This window comes from Cupressus sempervirens, chromosome 5 (assembly GCF_028749045.1).
Source record: "Cupressus sempervirens isolate cs-2001-9-10 chromosome 5, ASM2874904v1, whole genome shotgun sequence".
NCBI classification, from domain to species: Eukaryota; Viridiplantae; Streptophyta; class Pinopsida; order Cupressales; family Cupressaceae; genus Cupressus; species Cupressus sempervirens.
This window is the reverse complement of record NC_143122.1, coordinates 595,247,121-595,264,152: the sequence shown is the minus strand read 5'-3', so window position 1 is coordinate 595,264,152 and position 17,032 is coordinate 595,247,121. Positions and strand designations below refer to the sequence as shown.

General features: G+C 37.8%; 1 protein-coding gene across 1 annotated transcript in view; it reads left to right on the top strand.

Moving 5' to 3' along the window:
• LOC149557331 (sodium/hydrogen exchanger 4-like) overlaps window positions 1–17,032 on the top strand; it is a 162,100-nt gene that overhangs the window by 110,704 nt on the left and 34,364 nt on the right. Inside the window, exons 12-13 of the mRNA XM_089832004.1 lie at window positions 11,330–11,392; window positions 11,495–11,578. Of these exons, the coding sequence (XP_089688130.1) occupies window positions 11,330–11,392; window positions 11,495–11,578 (147 nt within the window). The remainder of the gene's footprint in view (window positions 1–11,329; window positions 11,393–11,494; window positions 11,579–17,032) is intronic.

Sequence of the window (17,032 nt, the reverse complement as noted above, 5' to 3'; positions counted from 1 at the left end):
GAACACTACAGTGGTATCAGAGCGCATCAATCTTGCTAGCCTGTGGACAGTAAATGAGAGTTTATAGAGAAAAAGGACACATTCCGTTGATCGAATGGCTGTCGAACAGGAACCGACCGTTGCCGAACTGGTGGCATTATTGAGGGAACTTGCCAGGAATTAGGCACAAATCATTGATACACAACGACTCGTGGAAGAAACTCTCAAGAAGTTGGCGGAAAACAAAATATCGGGGGAACAAAATGGTCATAGCGCAAACTTGGTGTCGGGTAAATCAAACCCTCATCCAACACGCTCTCGACCTTCCATGCCGACTTTTCCATCACGGACGGAGGCACAACATGGAGGGAAACAACCAACCTTCGAAGAGATGCAAGAGCAATTGAGAGAAGACTGGGAGAATGCAAACCTTGAAGAAGATATATCCTACAAAGATTACGAGGATCTAAGAATGAGATATTCAGGAGGCGGAAATAGAGGATATTTTAACGATGATCTTAGAAGAAAGTTGAGTAAGGTAAATTTGTCTCCATTTGATGGATCCGGTTCCATATCTGCGAAAGTGTGGGTAATGAATGCCGATACCTACTTCTAGCTGAATCCTATTCCAGAAGAAGAAGCAATCAAATTTGCCGTGTTGCACTTGAAAGGAGTTGCACACGAATGGTGGCATCACGACACCATCACAGTAGGGCATGATCAAATAAATACTTATGTAGAATTCACGGAGAGATTGATAGAGCGATTTGATGGTAAGGATCCGGAACTCAACTTCAAAGATTTGGCACAATTGAGACAAACTGGATTGGTCGATCAGTTCATTGCGGAATTCCAAAGACTCTCCATCTTGGTCACGGACATTTCCGAAAGAAGGCGGGTAGTGCTCTTCATGGACGAACTGACAAAACCTTGTTCGGTGAAGGGGTTCAATCCTGCCACCCTGTTGGAAGCAATCAATAAAGCACGAAGTATGGCATCGTCATCGACATCATCCTCATCCTCTCGAAGTTACTCACATTCTAAATTGCCAACGTTCCTGAGGGACAAACCTCCGCCCAAGAAGCCGTCGTTGGATGAGGCTACTAGACAAGAACTCTGAAGGAAGAAATTGTGCTTCAATTGCAAGGGACCTTGCAAGCCTGGCCACCAATGCCTCGGGAAGGGGAATATCCATTCCATTGAGGTCATATCCGACGATGAGGACGAATAGGACGAAATGTCAGTCGAAGATAACCAACCCCACAGTGACACCAACATGGTCAGTTTAAACCATACAGAGAGAATTGTTGCTTTGGTACAGCGTAGAGGAACCATTGCCTTGGTTGGCAGCCTGAGGTGCGTAGTTTTTCGTGTATGGGGTACCCTTTAAGAACAAAGGGTTACGGTGATGTTGGATAGCGAAAAATAATCCAAATTGTATACCTAAAGACTACCTACTAACCGTGCTTAAATACCTGTCGGGACACTTTTCGAGGGTGTACAAAGATAGCCGATGGTGACACAAACTATGGAAACAAAATAAAAATAGGTCCGAGGTACATTAAATCAATCGGCCCATTACAATAGTTTGATAATTTTATTATTTTATAACGGGAACATTATAGGTGTAATTTTAGAAATCAATACCATATTGGGCGAATGCCATTTCAGTATATTGATAGTACTTGGGCAAACATCATTAAGTCAATTTCGGAGATCCATGCTTCATTCGGCCTAATATACACAAATTTTCGGAAATTCAAGCCTAGTTGGGCCAAACAAAGACTAAAATTGACAAATTTTGGCTCCATTGTACAAGGAAAAGGTGATTTGCAGAAATCAGGTGTCTATGTGTCAAGACAAAATCAGAATTCTGAAGTCCATGTGCCCATTCGGATTTGAAAGCTTCATATGTCAAGTCGATTTGGAAATCAAACCTCAATATATGAAAGACAAAAGCAGAAATGGAGGCTATATAAGGAAAGTTCAAGTTCAGAATTCAGACCTCCATGTGGTAATTTAATTTTGGAATTCTCAAGCCCATCTGTCAAGTGGAAGTTCGAAATCCATGGTATCATGTGGCAAGACAACTCAGAAATCAGGCCTTTATGTGGGAAGGTAGAATTTTCTATTCTAGACCTAATGTGGCAACTTAACTTGGGAAATCATGAGGTTATGAAGCAAGCAAACTTTGCAGATTGGAAATCTCATTTAGATGTGTCAATCAAACTGGGGCAATTTTGGATCTTATTGGGTTATGTGAGAAGTGCTTGAATTTGACATGAAAAAATCAGAAATCAAGCCCCTGTGTGGCAAGGTTTAACTAAAATTTGAGGGCTTTATGAGTCAAATCATAATTGGGAGGCTCAAGTCGTGGGTCAGATTTGGTGACTATACGTGGAAATTGAACATAGCAACTCAGATTTGGCATGATGATGTGGTAAGTGCCACTTGAAATAACTTGGAAATCTAGGCTTGATGTGGCAAGGTGCCACGTGAATGTTCATTGTGCATTACATAATTCCTTGAGATTGAACTTGATGATGGCCAATTGGAAATTGATTTTTCCTTGATCGAATCTTGATGCTTGCCACAAAATTGATCAAATGCTGGGTTCAAATTCTAGACTAAATTCGGTTTTTCAAACCCAGGGTCCTGACATAAATATTCTCACCACACAACTAAGTCTAAATTATCCCGGTCCAAACCCTTACAGTCTTCATGTTCTTCCTTTTGACAACTGTCATTCAATCACCACACTTGACCAAATTTGGTGCTCTTTGATGGTTTCTCTTCTCTCTTTGTCTCTCACGCTTGGACACTTCAAATTCTCCTAATCAAGATTTAGAACTTCAAGGGACTTGTAAAATTGTAATATTCCGAATGGATATTTTCCCAAATTTACTTGCAAACAAACTTTAGAACACAATAGATAGCTCATGCGAATATAACTAGCAGTACTAACCAGCAAATGAACTAGTAGATGCTCATTAAAATACTTAGTTCCAAAAAACTTCAGATTGGCTATTGTATTGTAAAATACAAGCAATACAGTAACATAACGTTTTCAATCTTAAGTACAAGAAAGATAGTCAGATTGGACGATAAAGATGATTGTAAGCACAAGTGAGACACCTGAAATGATGTCTCCTACAAACAATGGGTTCTCATCCATTGTTGTCCGACTAGAGGGTTTTTGTCCTCAAGGATCGTTCTAAAAATGAGAGCAACTTGCTTCCAAGATTTACCAAGAGAAAACTGATTTGAAATCTAATAACCAAACATAATCCAAGCATACCCCAAAATGAATGAAGCTCCCCTTCTTTTATTGCTCAAATATGCGACCCTTCAACTCTCTTCTCCTGTCTTTTTGTCTTATTCCTCCTTTGTCACTTTTTAGCCCACTTTATAATATTAAACTGACCTTTTTATAAATTATATATTGCTCTCATAAGCCAATTTAATATTACATGAATGTCTTTAAATTCCCTAATGTCCCAAAAATGAGACATTACAAAAATCTTAAACTATACCAATCTACTCTGCCACCTACACCTACCAACAATATCTGCAAAAAAAAGGAGGCCCCATTCACAAGTGGGAATGAACAGTTTAGAAGGGTGGGAAAGTCAAAGTGTGGAGGTCAAGGATATAGAGTGAAGCATATTAGTATGAGGATGTTCATTTTTTTGACAAGGGAAATGAGCAGGGCTCGAAGAAAAGGGATGCTGGGAAAGGTAATAGTCTAACAACATTTAGACTTAGAAACATTCTAAGACCTTAGCATTTTTCAAACTTGATAGGCATATGGGCGAAGAACGGGGAGAATGCATCTTCACTCTTTGACCATGTGAGAAACTTGGAATGGGCTTTTGGTCCACCAACACAAAGTTATTGAAAATGGTATGTTATTGAGTGCAGGGAATTGTGAGCATTGACCTTAATTTTATCATGAACCAAATCAATATTATAGTCACATAAGTGTAAAATTTCTATGTACACAATCCTAGTTGCGTCTTGCATGTTTGGATCAATGAAGAGTCTATGAACTGATGCTTTGTATTTGTGCCTAACTTGAACAATTCAACTGAAGGTGAATCTTTTGACATAGAAAGGATCTTAATGCACCAATATTTGGGACTCAATGCAAAGGAAATAGCTAGTCGGTCATTTTTTTCTCATCTCTCTTCAATAATTTAGTGTTTTTGTTTAAAGAAAGTTTCTTTGGGATCTTGCTTGTTGTCATTGATGATGCTCTTCTTTTTTCAAGTCAGTAAGTTGTTGCCATTTTATACCTCTTGCAAACAGGGCTTTTCCATGTTTGTATAGTTGATTGCATTTGATATGGATTTGGCAAAACTGAGGAGGTATTCTACACAATCCCACCAAATGTCATCTAATATCATTTGCTTGATATTTGTTTCTTTTGTGATTTATTGCCTCCATATAAACCAACTTTGGTTGATGACCATATTAGGAAATGCTGCTTGAATATTTAGAATTCATCTTAGGACAATTATAACGGAGGAAAAATTGGCAGAAACATCCTATTTCAAAATCAAGAAATGTATAACAACCCTCATTTACTTTTTCAAATTCTTTATTAACCACTATTATAATACTTAAAAATTAATTTCACAAATATAACACATGCAAGATCTATCATTAATGAACAAAAGACAAACACACGATTTATGTGGAGACCCTTGTGGCGGAATACCATAGCAAAAAATGTCTTATATAAAACTCTTCTTACAAACTTTGCAAGCACTAACCCACATGAGATGCCAATCCCCTCTTGATGATTTGTAGGTATTGACCCATTGGAGACACCAATCCTCACCATTGAGCACCAACTCAACAAGAGAAACCAATCTCATCTTTTGGGAAGCACCCACACCCAAATAAGTTCCACCTTTAGGATGTTGCTTCTTCAATGAATGATGGGTATCTGATATGCCTTCACAAACTCTTCTTGCTCTTTACAAATTTGATTCAACCACATTCATATAATTTCTCTCTTAACTCTGCATACACCACTTCACAAATATGTGTTTTCTTGCTCACAAGTCTGCAATATAACCTTCAATATTTCTGATCATAAATCTGCCATATTTTTGCTTTTAGATCTGCTATAAACTTATTTATACTCTTCTCATAACCTTCCTTGAAATCTGATTTTTCTTCTCTTAAATTTTCTGTGAAATCTGAAAGATATTCTTTAATTGCATGCCTTTATAATACCTCACAAACTCCTCTTTATATCTTTTCCAAGGGGAGCAATTCAATGGAAGGATGTAATGATTCACAAAGGAGGCAACTCTAAATTAATATGTAACTTTTTGTCATACCACTTGGGCATTCACGATAAGGGTTGGCCCCTTTTTATAAATATTTCTTTTTGAGTATTAACTCCACAAAATGAGGAGGTCGGCCTCAATAAACTTGCATAAATTGATTAATGTTAGATCAATTTACAACCCAATATGGGTGACTAGAATAGGTCGGCCCTAAAGAATAATATAAAGGTTCTTTCATAAAGATCCATCACTGATTTCAACAGAATCGGCCAGTATACGATGTTTTCCCTTTATCAAGGTAAGTTGACAGTCAACCGTGCATGAGGTCAACCAGCCTATATCTAAATCTTTCTTGTAAATATGAGGTCATCCAATATTATAGCTTCTTCATGGCATCATAATTTTATATATAAGTGTGTATTATTGCTCCATAATTTTCTACAAATATTTTATTTATTTTATGACTTCCTCCTCATATTGAACCTCTTCTTGTCAACAATAACATCATCAAAACATTCTCTCTTACCTCATATTGAAGATTCCTTTGACACCAATGACATCATCATCCATATGCCTTCAACATTAGTGACAATTAAATCTTCTTACCTTTGACATTAATGACAATATGTCTAACACAATTTTGGTACCAAATTTTGTGGTGCTGAAATTGTGCTTGAATCGTAGCATGCTCATGTATTTTGTGTCGTGTTCCTGTTTTTGTACCTTCTTTAGTGCCAGTGTTTCTAGCAGGATTGGCCTATTATCCAGGTTCCTGTAGGCCAATGTATTGCATAGGGAGCCCACCCTGTAGTTGCAGATTCACACAGGACATATTTTGATTGGAGCTCTCCCTGTAGTTGCAGATTCACACAGGACATCTTTTGATTGCATCTTAAGAGTTTATCTGACATTGCCAAGGGTCAGAGACAGTCTCCTAAATTCTAGGTGAGGCTATTATTTTTTACGAGGGGGCCTAATTTTGTGGAAACGGGCCAAAGGCTTTGTGACCCATTTTGGACAGTTAGGGAAAGTCTCCAAGATTTTAGGACGGATCCCTACTTTTTATAGATTGACTGGGAGTTGACTGGAATGCATAAAGGGACCTCCGGGATCAGTCTGGGGACTTTGGTTGCAGTTCCTTTTTGCAGTGAGGATCCCTAAATTTTAGAAGGAGACTGAGTGTGTATGCAGCAGTTAGACATCATCTGTGGACCAGTGACATCAGACAAAATCCAGTTTGGAGTCCAAATGGTGAACTTATAAATAAATTTGAAAAATATTAGAGTTTTACTTTAATAGTTTATTATTAATAACAGTGACTTGGAAAAGAATAAAGTAATATTAAAAATGTCACCTTGACACTTTTTCCTAGGCAAATAAGTTGTAGCAAAAAAAAAAATCTTTTAATTCTCATGAAGAATAAGACCATTATGATCAATTTTATGAAGGAAATGGGAAATTAAAATAAGTTTACGAAATTAAAATGCTGGAAACCATTGGAAAGTTCAAACGCCTTTGGAGGGAAAGGAGAAAAGAAATAAAAGAACAATATGGGGGCCATTTTGAGTTATCCTGGTTTACTTTCTATTTGGCAATTTGGTGGAGGAGCTCTGTGAGGGTTTCTACAGTAGTAGATTTTCTAGGAACGGAAACTTCTAAAGGAAATTCAAAGTTGGACGTAGCCCCAGCTCACTAGGCAACGGGACAAAGTGCAGATCAGTTTGGATTAGCAATGGCATTGTTTTCTGTGGGAGATAATTTAGATCAGATTGGGAAAGGCACAAATTATTCATCAGAGTAGCAGATCTTGTTTTGGGAGACAATATTCACCATCTTAGCAGCTCCCAGACTTGGCCATACATCTTCCAGGCAAGCTGTAGACCACTTCTTACTTTTTGTTTAGACATTTAAGCAGTAGATCAGTAAAATGTCTGTTTCTGGGACTGCATCAGTGTATGTTAAGTGTGTAGCAACTGAAGTCAGTGGGTTTAAAGAAATACCAAAAAAGTTCTTCAGGCACACAGCCTAGAAGTACTCTCTGAAGCATTCCCAGTTGGACGTTGGGTTGCAGCAGTATCAGCATTCAAGAAATCACAGTTTTGCAAGCTGTCTCTAGACGATCAATGGTCACAGGAAAGACAAACGAGTTTAAAAAGTTAATTCAATTCACATTGACTTCTGTTACAATTGTCAGTGTCTGCACAGCTTGGTATGGCTAGACTAGCTGTTGTCAGTGAAGTTATAAAATAGCCGATGGGTAGATTAGCATGTTGTCGGTAAAGTTATAAAATAGCCGATGGGTAGATTAGCATCCAAAGGGACGCATGATGGTTGAGTCACCTCTTCGGAATGGTATATGTACAACGTCTGGAATGGACTTTGGATCATGATAGTAATCATCATTGGAAGCACTATGTAATCTCTTCGGCATATATGCAAATAATAAAAGGAGTACTAGTGTGTTACATATTCTTGTCTGCTGTCTGCATGCATTAAACTATTTACCCCATACGGTAAACATTTGGCGCTGTTGCCCAATGGATCTAGAATGAAGGCAGAGGAATGAAGACTAATGCTGAATCAGCTTAACAAGGATAGGAATAAGATAAAGGAAATAAATGAAATATGCACCGCATAAGAAATTTTAATTTTGGCACGACAGGCTGAGCGCAGACGGAGGTTTCAGTAGATTGCCGATGGACTTTGAAGCACCGAGGAATTGTTGGAAGAGACTCGACAGCGGTTGAATTTGGTGGAAGAAACAAGGGAGGAATTTCTTAACCTATATACACTGAGGGAAGAGAATCTAGATGGAAGGGAAGTAACTTGCACGGCTTGGAGTGCTGAGAGAGCACGAGCATGGAGTGAACTCTTTGTTTGCGATACACTTCCAAAACGGACAACTTCGCTTGACGGAAGCCCTTTTTCACCAAGTAACGTGGTTGTTGGAAATAAGACGATTGTCTGAAACAGCGCAGGTGTGCAGAACAACACGGTTGAGCAGAACAACCCAGGTGTGCAAAACAATGCGAGAGTGCAAAACAGTGTGGGCACACAACAAGTACCTCCAACTCGAATAGTAATGGCTGGACCAAAGGAAAAATTGCCAAATTTTGATGGTGATGGAACGACTGATCCAATCAGACACTGTAAAAAATGCGAAGCAATTTGAATGACAAATTGCGTAATCGACATAGATGAATGGGTTCAACAATTTCCAACAACTCTAAGGGGTGTAGCAATTGATTGGTTTACCGATGCCGATCCCCAAAAATTAACTTCTTGGGCAGTAGTTAAAAAGGAGTTTATCACCGAGTTTCAATTGCTGCGAGATGACAATGAGATCATAGTAGAAATCTACACCACAAAGCAAGGGAAAAAGGAAACAGTACGTGTATAGCTAGAAAACTAAAAGAATTAATAAATAACATAGAAAGTAAGCTGGCAGATACGCTGAAAAAGAGATGGTTCATTGAAGGACTACACCCAGAGTTAAGGAAGAAAATGAAGATTGTGCCGCCATCATCATACACCGAAGCATACAATCAGGTGATGGACTTAGAGAGTGAACAGAAAACAAAAAAGAAGAAAAGTAGCTCATCCAACTTAGATGACTCGTTTTCGGAAGAAGATAGCAATGGTGCTGAAAAGGACAGTAAGAAGGTCTGAGCTCTCCAGAAAGATTTGATCAGAATGATGAAAGAAATTAAGAATATGCAGAAAGAGACGAAGGGAAATGAGCTATGGTGCACAGAATGCAAGACAGAAGGTCACACGAAAGGGTCCTGTCCGAAAAATCAATTTTGTGATATCTATCAGATTATGGGACATTTCACAAAAGAATGCCCCTTCAATATGAAAACAAGAGGGCATCAACAAATACTCTTGACACAGGAGGCTTCCACATCAAGAGGGAACGAAAACACAAGCAATATAGTGCCACTTCGGGTGGTACAGAAATAATAGAAGAGGGCAAAACAACAATACCAACAACGATACCAACAATAATAATGGGAGTTGCAGCAAAATTCAGTACGATGCAAACGGCTGCTCGATGGTTCAATGCCAAGCATGCAATTTGTGGGGCCACTTTGCACAAAAATGTACATCAGCAAACACACCAAAGTTGTTATGCAAGTGGTGCGGTCCTGGAGATCATGAAGATGCCAAGTGCTCGAAATCAAGAGTGAATTTGATCAACATTGATGCGGACGAAGAAGAAGTCTTGGCAATCACTCGTAAGCAAGCAAAATTGTACCCTGACCCGACGGAAGAAAAGAAGAGATTGGAAGAAGTCCGAGTGGAAATTGAGAAAGCAACGCAGGTAGAGAAATCACAACCTAAGTAGAAGAAGAAATGGAGTTTGTAGGAAAGAGGAAGTGGAAGAAAAACTTAGAGGAAGAATCTACAGCTAAAAAAAGAAGAAGAGAATGACGACAAATAAAAAATGTTCAAAATGAATAACGCATGATGCCCAAGGGAAGGGAAAGACATAAACAGGTAGTAAAATATAAGCAGTTGCTAGGGAGCGCACCTGGGGCATTGCCCCTTGACCCCATTGGGGGTGCTGCCCCTTAGACCCCTAGTCGTGGGAAGTATGACTAGTTGATGAGACCTGGAGCTACTGTAGGCATGGAATGTTCGTGTACCAGAGGTGGAAGGAACAATAGAGCAAGCCTTTTGAGAGGGGTGATACTCTTTGAGGCACTTGGAGCAAGTGTTGGACATGAAGCTGTCTTGGTGGATGCATAGAGAGCTCAGGAGGAGCTAATCATTCAGTTGAAGGCAGTACAACGACACTTGGCCTAGTGTACCCAGGAGTTGGAAGTAGAGAAAGCAACACGGGTGGATATTTTGTAATTGTCACCCGGAGACAACTTTTCTTTTTGGGGGGGATGATGTTGTCAGTAAAGTTATAAAATAGCCGACGGGTAGATTAGCATGTTGTCGGTAAAGTTATAAAATAGCCAATGGGTAGATTAGTATCCGAAGGGACACGTGACGGTTGAGTCACCCCTTCGGAATGGTATATGTGCACCGTCCGGAATGGACTTTGGATCATGATTGTAATCATCATTGGAAGCGCTATGTAATCTCTTCAGCATATATGCGAATGATAAAAGGAGTACTATTGTGTTACATATTCTTGTTTGCTGTTTGCATGCATTAAACTATTTATCCCATACGGTAAACGCTAGAAAATTATTTTAAATAAAAATCAGTTCAGAATTTAATTGTTTGGTGTGATCTCTTTATTTATTTAGTTGATATCAGTATTTTCTAGATTCCAAGCATTTACATTTTTCCATCAGAAGGAGAAAAACAAAATAAATAATATAAAACTATCAAAACACAAAAAATCAGAGTTGAAAAAATATCAGAACTAGCAAGTTGCATTCCAGGGGTGGTTATTACATTTTGGCTTTGTTATCTCGATTAGAAAACTGATTGAGATGATTCCTGTTCATGTGTTGGAAGTTGCTAAGGTCTCAAAAGTTTGAAGTGTGGAAGGTTTGTTCAATTTCCCAATTGTGTTGAATGTCAAAGCTTTGGAGTTTCCCTTCTTGGTATGCCTTTCCACCCAACCTGCCATGCTTTTTTCTCTTTGTCAAGATATCAAATTTTGCACCATTTATCTAGGAATACAATTTTTTCTTTTCTGTATTATACATCCTTGGATGCTTTTAAAAAGTTTTTGTTTAGACTCTTTTCACAAGGATACAGAATTCTCTCCAGCTAAGCTTTTGCATCATTTGCATTACTTAGATGTTGCAAATAGTTCACCCATGTCCTAGCAAGATTTCATGAGTGCATGACATGTCTGTAAATTTTCTTGTAGCTGCATAAGTTGAACTAGTTTAATGTAGAACTTAGAAATGCATAGTTTGCATTGCATGTTAACATATATATTTGTTTCAATCGTCTTAATTTATGTGCTTCTGTCATAATTTAAAACTCAAAAAATTAAGCTTCTGAGTCAAGAAAAAATATTCTATGTTTAAGGAGACGGAAACATTTATTTCATTTCATTCACTATGTGTCTTAAATAGGTAGTTATATGGTGGGCTGGTTTAATGCGAGGAGCTGTTTCTATCGCCTTGGCATTCAACCAGGTTAGTGAAAATGTCAAGCACCATGCATATGAGCATTTAATATTTGAATATTTTCTTTTGGATACAAATTGACTACTTGAATATATCATGAATCTTTTGCAGTTTGCAACTTCTGGAATTTCATGGAATCCTACAGATGCCACAATGATCACAAGTACTATAATTGTTGTATTATTTAGCACAATGGTAAGTGTACTTCTTCATGACTTGTTCAGATAAATCTACTGGAAATTTTGGGCATGTATGATTATTCTATATCCTATGACACTTAGGTTGAGTTTAAATTTCACATGCTTAATTCTGGTATATCATCTTTATTGAGCACTAATAGTAAATTAAGTATAAAGAGTAAAACAAGTATGACCTACTTATTGGTGGGCATATCTCAGGATAGAGTTTAATTGCTTATGTCATAAAAAGGGAAAGACAAGAAAATCATGTATATATCATTTTACATTCCCCAATTAATAATGGATGAAACTATTAGAATTGAAAAGTGATATTACCAGTTGCACTGGGGAACTGTATCCTAATGTTAGGAAATGGTCTTGTGGGGCAAGAGGCTAGAGGATTGAGGCTTCATTTTGAAGACTTGAGAAATTCCACTGCTCCTCAATGTCCCTAAAAAGTAAAATATGGTCTGTCCCATGATATCTCATTTATTTATCCAACAACACAGATGGTTCATTATTCAAACACACACACTTCTACTCTTGAGAAATATGAGACATTTGGTAACATGTCATGTGAAGCTAAGAACTAGGATTCATCAGAGAACCAAATGATATAGTTTTATTGTGGGAGTATTGTACCTACCATCGAGTATAAGTGGGCTTTTTGGACACATATGTACACGGAATACCAAAGTGGCATTTGAGTAGGCCTGGGAATGTTAAATATCTCAAATAGATATTTACCCGATTTCTAACTATGACAATTTTTCCGAACATAAACGTAGGAAGATGCATTACGAACCAACAATATAAACTGGTAGAATCTCATAAAGTACCTTAGAACATATTATTGCACTATACAACAACAATACAATAACAATTATTCAAAAGTCCAATCTTTAAACACTGTTTTACAGTCGGATTGGACTACTAAGAAAAGAACTTATAGGCATTTGTGAGACCCTTGAAGTGACGTCTCCACGGAAAATGGGTCTGCGTTCACTGTCTTCCGGTACGAGGGTTTTCGTCCCCTATTGGATGAAAGCTGAAGCTTTCCAAATAACTCTCACAAGAGAGAAACTGAAGTCTGAATCATAAACCAAGCATATCCTAATGAATGAGTTTCTCTCCTTTTTAATCCCCAAAGCTGTGACTCTTCGACTCCCTTGCTATCTTTTTGTCTTATCCCTCCTTGTCACCTTTAGCCCACCTTATAATATTAAATTGACCCTTTTTAATTTTTAATTCACGCTCTCATAGTCAATTTTAATATTATATGAATATGTCTTTAAATCTTCTAATGTCCCAAGAAGGGGACATTACAAATCTTCCCTCCTCGAGATTGTTTGTCCTCAAGCAATCAGTACCACGATTCCATATGAATCTGTAGATAGCTTTGTAGCCCAATCTGAAAACAAATCTTGCCACACTGAGAAACAAGGTGTCAAACTGCAACCCATCCATCAACCAATCCCTAGATCCCATGTTAATCTTATGAAGTATCATTGCATCTGTAGGCTGTACAATTCTGATCATAATTATATCTAGTCTCAAAGTGTGTAGAAGTACAACAAAATCCTCAAAATGCCATAGATATATGCGGTCCACATCTAGATCCCAAACCCTGTTGTCATGACCAGCTAACATGATGAGGTAGAAATGTATCAAGGAGCTATGTATAACCTAGTAGATGGTGACAACCTGACCTAAATAGTTGATGTAAGAAACGAGCCGCTCAAAAGTTGAAAACAACACCAAGGGCACATCAAATACCATTCTAACATCATCAATCTGGTGAACCCCTAAGTAAATAGGTTCTATTAGTAAGAATGAAGCTGAAAAACCATTCCCTATGATTGAAACATAACTTTCATCAATACTCCACCAAGATCTATTCAGTGGCTGATGTATGAAATCCATCCAACTCCTATATGGGTTGAAATCAGGAACCATATTTGAGCTGATCAAAGGACGAGCGACCTTAGTCAATTCACCACACCAAACTTGTGACCAAGATTCACCACTAGGAACTGTATCTGGATCCAATATTCTTAAGTCAATCTGGAGAATCCCTAAGTACATAGGTACTATTAGTAAGAATGAAGCTGAAAAATCATTCCCTATGATTGAAACCTAACTTTCATCAATACTCCACCAAGATCTATTCAATGGCTGATGTATGAAATCCATCCAACTCCTATATGGGTTGAAATCAGGAACCATATTTGGGCTGATCAAAAGACGAGCAACCATAGTCAATTCACCACACCAATCCTATGACCAAGATTCACCTCTAGGAACTGTATCTAGATCCAATATTCTTAAGTCAAGATCATCCTCTTCATGACAATCAAAAAGAGTTCCCTCATTTATCTCAAAAAGGAGATTATTGGAAGTCCAATCAGTATCCACTTCAAACATGGGGTTGTCTATAAGCTGAATGTGATCTAAAATTTTGGTACTTGGTTTTTTGGGACAACTATCCAAGTTATAAGTCTGCTGAATGCTATCAAGTTCATCAATTACTTTTTGGAAAAACTCCTGCCTCTCTCTACCCTCATGCTCTCGAAAATGATTTGTGATCCTAACCTGATATTCTGCTTCTTGAAGAGAAATATAAGTATCATCTAATGCCTCATGAGTATACTTAAGCTCCCTATTCAGCTCCATAATCTCATTCCTTCCTTTATTTAACTGATTAACGTATATTTCAGCACCCTTAAGAATATAATCCTTGTCGGAAAGCAAACATAAATAATCTGATTTCATAGATTCAAGGGTTGTTTAGACTACTTGCAAATCAGCAACAAGCAAATCTCCTTGCACTCCCTTTTGAGCTTTCCTATGGAGATCCTCCACCATCCTGTGAGTGTTGTCATAACGTACCAAAGATGCCACAACCATGTCTTCACTAACTTTCAACTAGTTCTTTAAGACATACATCTCATTATTGTCATGTTGATACAACTCATCGTCTTGTAGTGTCAAGATTGAAGTTAATATCATGTGTATAAGAAACATATGGTTCGTGATACAAAGAATCTAACATGGCATTACTCCAAGTACAACCATATGTATTTGAAGTCCCTGATACACCTGACGAACAAATACAGTTTGGTCAAAACAACCAAGTCTGTGAGGAAGCCTTCACACCACTCAAGAACGTAGGTGTCTGTAACGTGGGTGTTCAGAGCAGTACGGGAGTACAGAGCAACGCAGATACTGATAGCAGCACACAATAGAAAAAAGAAAGGGTACTGATGGCCGGTCGAAAGGAAAAGTTACCAAAGTTCGATGGGGATGGCACGGCTGATCCAATTAGACACTACAAAACTTCCAAGATGATTTGGACAGCGAATGGAGAAAACGACCATGACGAATGGGCAGGGCAATTTCTAGCCACCTTACGAGGTGTAGCAATCGATTGGTTTTCGGACACCGATCCGACAAAGCTAGCCACATGAGAAAACATAAAGAAGGAATTTATTACAGAGTTTCAACTGCTAAGAGACGACAACGAGAGAGTAGCAAAAATCTACACCACAAAACAAGGAAGAAATGAAACAGTCCGTGTATATGCTAGAAAATTAAAAGAATTAGTAAATAAAATAGAAAGTAAGCCAGCAGACGGGCTGAAAAAGAGATGGTTCATAGAAGGACTATGCTCGGAGTTAAAAAGGAAAATGAAGATTGTACCGCCATTGGCATACCTTGAAACGTACAATTGAGTGGTGGCCTTAGAGAGTGAACAGAAGACAAAAAAGAAGAAGAAAAGTAGATCATCTGACTTGAATGAATCCTCTTCTGAGGATAGTAGTAGTGATGAAAAGGGCAGTAAGAAGGTTTGAGCCCTCTAGAAGGATATGATCAGGATGATGAAAGAGTTTAAGAATATGCAGAAAGGGAATAGCCAGACCAAAGAAAACGAGCTATGGTGCATAGAATGCTAGAGAGAAGGTCACACTAAGGGATCCTATCTAAAGAATTAGTTTTGTGATATCTGGCAAATTGTGGGACATTCCACAAAGGAATGCCCGTTCAATATGAAAACAAGAGGGCATCAACAAGTGCTTCTGACACAAGAAGCATCCACTTTAGGAGGGAACGGAAACACAAACAATGACGGTGCCACCCCAAGAGCGTGTAGAAACAATAGAAGGGGACAAAACAATAACACCAACAACAACAATAATAACAATAATAATGGGGGCCGCAGTCAAATTCAGTATGATGCGAATGGTCGACCGATGATTCAATGTCTGGCATGCAACTTGTGGGGCCACTTTGCACGAAACTGTACAATGATGAACACAGCGAAGTTGTTATGCAGATGATGTGGTCCTAGAGATCATGAAGATGCCAAGTGCCGGAAATCGAAATTAGGGGTGAATTTGATCAGTATTAAATCAGGAACAGACGAAGAGGAAGTCTTGACAATTACACTTAAATAGGCAAATTTGTACCCAGACCTGACGGAAGAAAAGAAGAGACTGGAAGAAGCCCGGGTAGAAATTGAGAAGGGGATGCAGACAACGAAATCACAAACGGAGAAGGGGACACTGCGGGTACCTCAATGAGGAACTACGTAGAACAGAATATCATAAGGTGAATATTACAAACTGAAGTGCCAATAAAATTAAATGATTTGATCCTCACTGTTGTCCTGCATTTTGTCACCACAAAATGTAGGTAATAGTACGAAACTTTTTCAAATTAGTTTCGCATTTCTCTGAGTTTATTTCATTATTTAATTGGTTAGTATTGATCAACCTTTCGGTACCAATTGATACAATGAATCTTTTTATTGAAGGCCTTCGTCAAGTTTTTTTGTTTTGCTTTTTGTCGAGCCTTTGCTTGATTTTTGAAGCCTTCATAGTCTGTTCTTTGCTTTTGAGTTTGCGTTTGTTTGTTTTTAATCCTTTGAATTTGCTCATGTTATGCCCTTTGTTTTCCCCTTCAATTCGGTCTAACCTAGAGGTCAATCAGAGTTGTTAGTCAAGAGATATGGTCATTTTAGTGCCTCAGAAGTGGACATTTTAGGTGCAACAACACAAATTAAAAAAATGATGTTATATTTTCATTTTGACATTCACTTTTTGAAAATATAACATTTTACTCACTTTTTGTTATGTTTTGAAGTTACTTTTCATTTAAATTTATAACTTAAAGTGACTATAGTGCACTTTATGTTATAATTTTAAGTTGAGTTACTTTTTAATTTTTCACTTAAAGCGACTAGAGAACTAAATAGGTACTTTTTAAATTTTTGATTTTTAATTCAAATACTTATATAAATGTCACTTTAACTTAATGTTTATGACTTATATTGATTAATATAATACATAAATATTATTTTTGACCCATATTGTTGACATTTTTATAAAAATAAGTGAAATGCATAACTTAAAAGTCTAAAAGTGGACATTTTATATGCATATGCATGTAATAAACTACGAAAAGTGGAAAC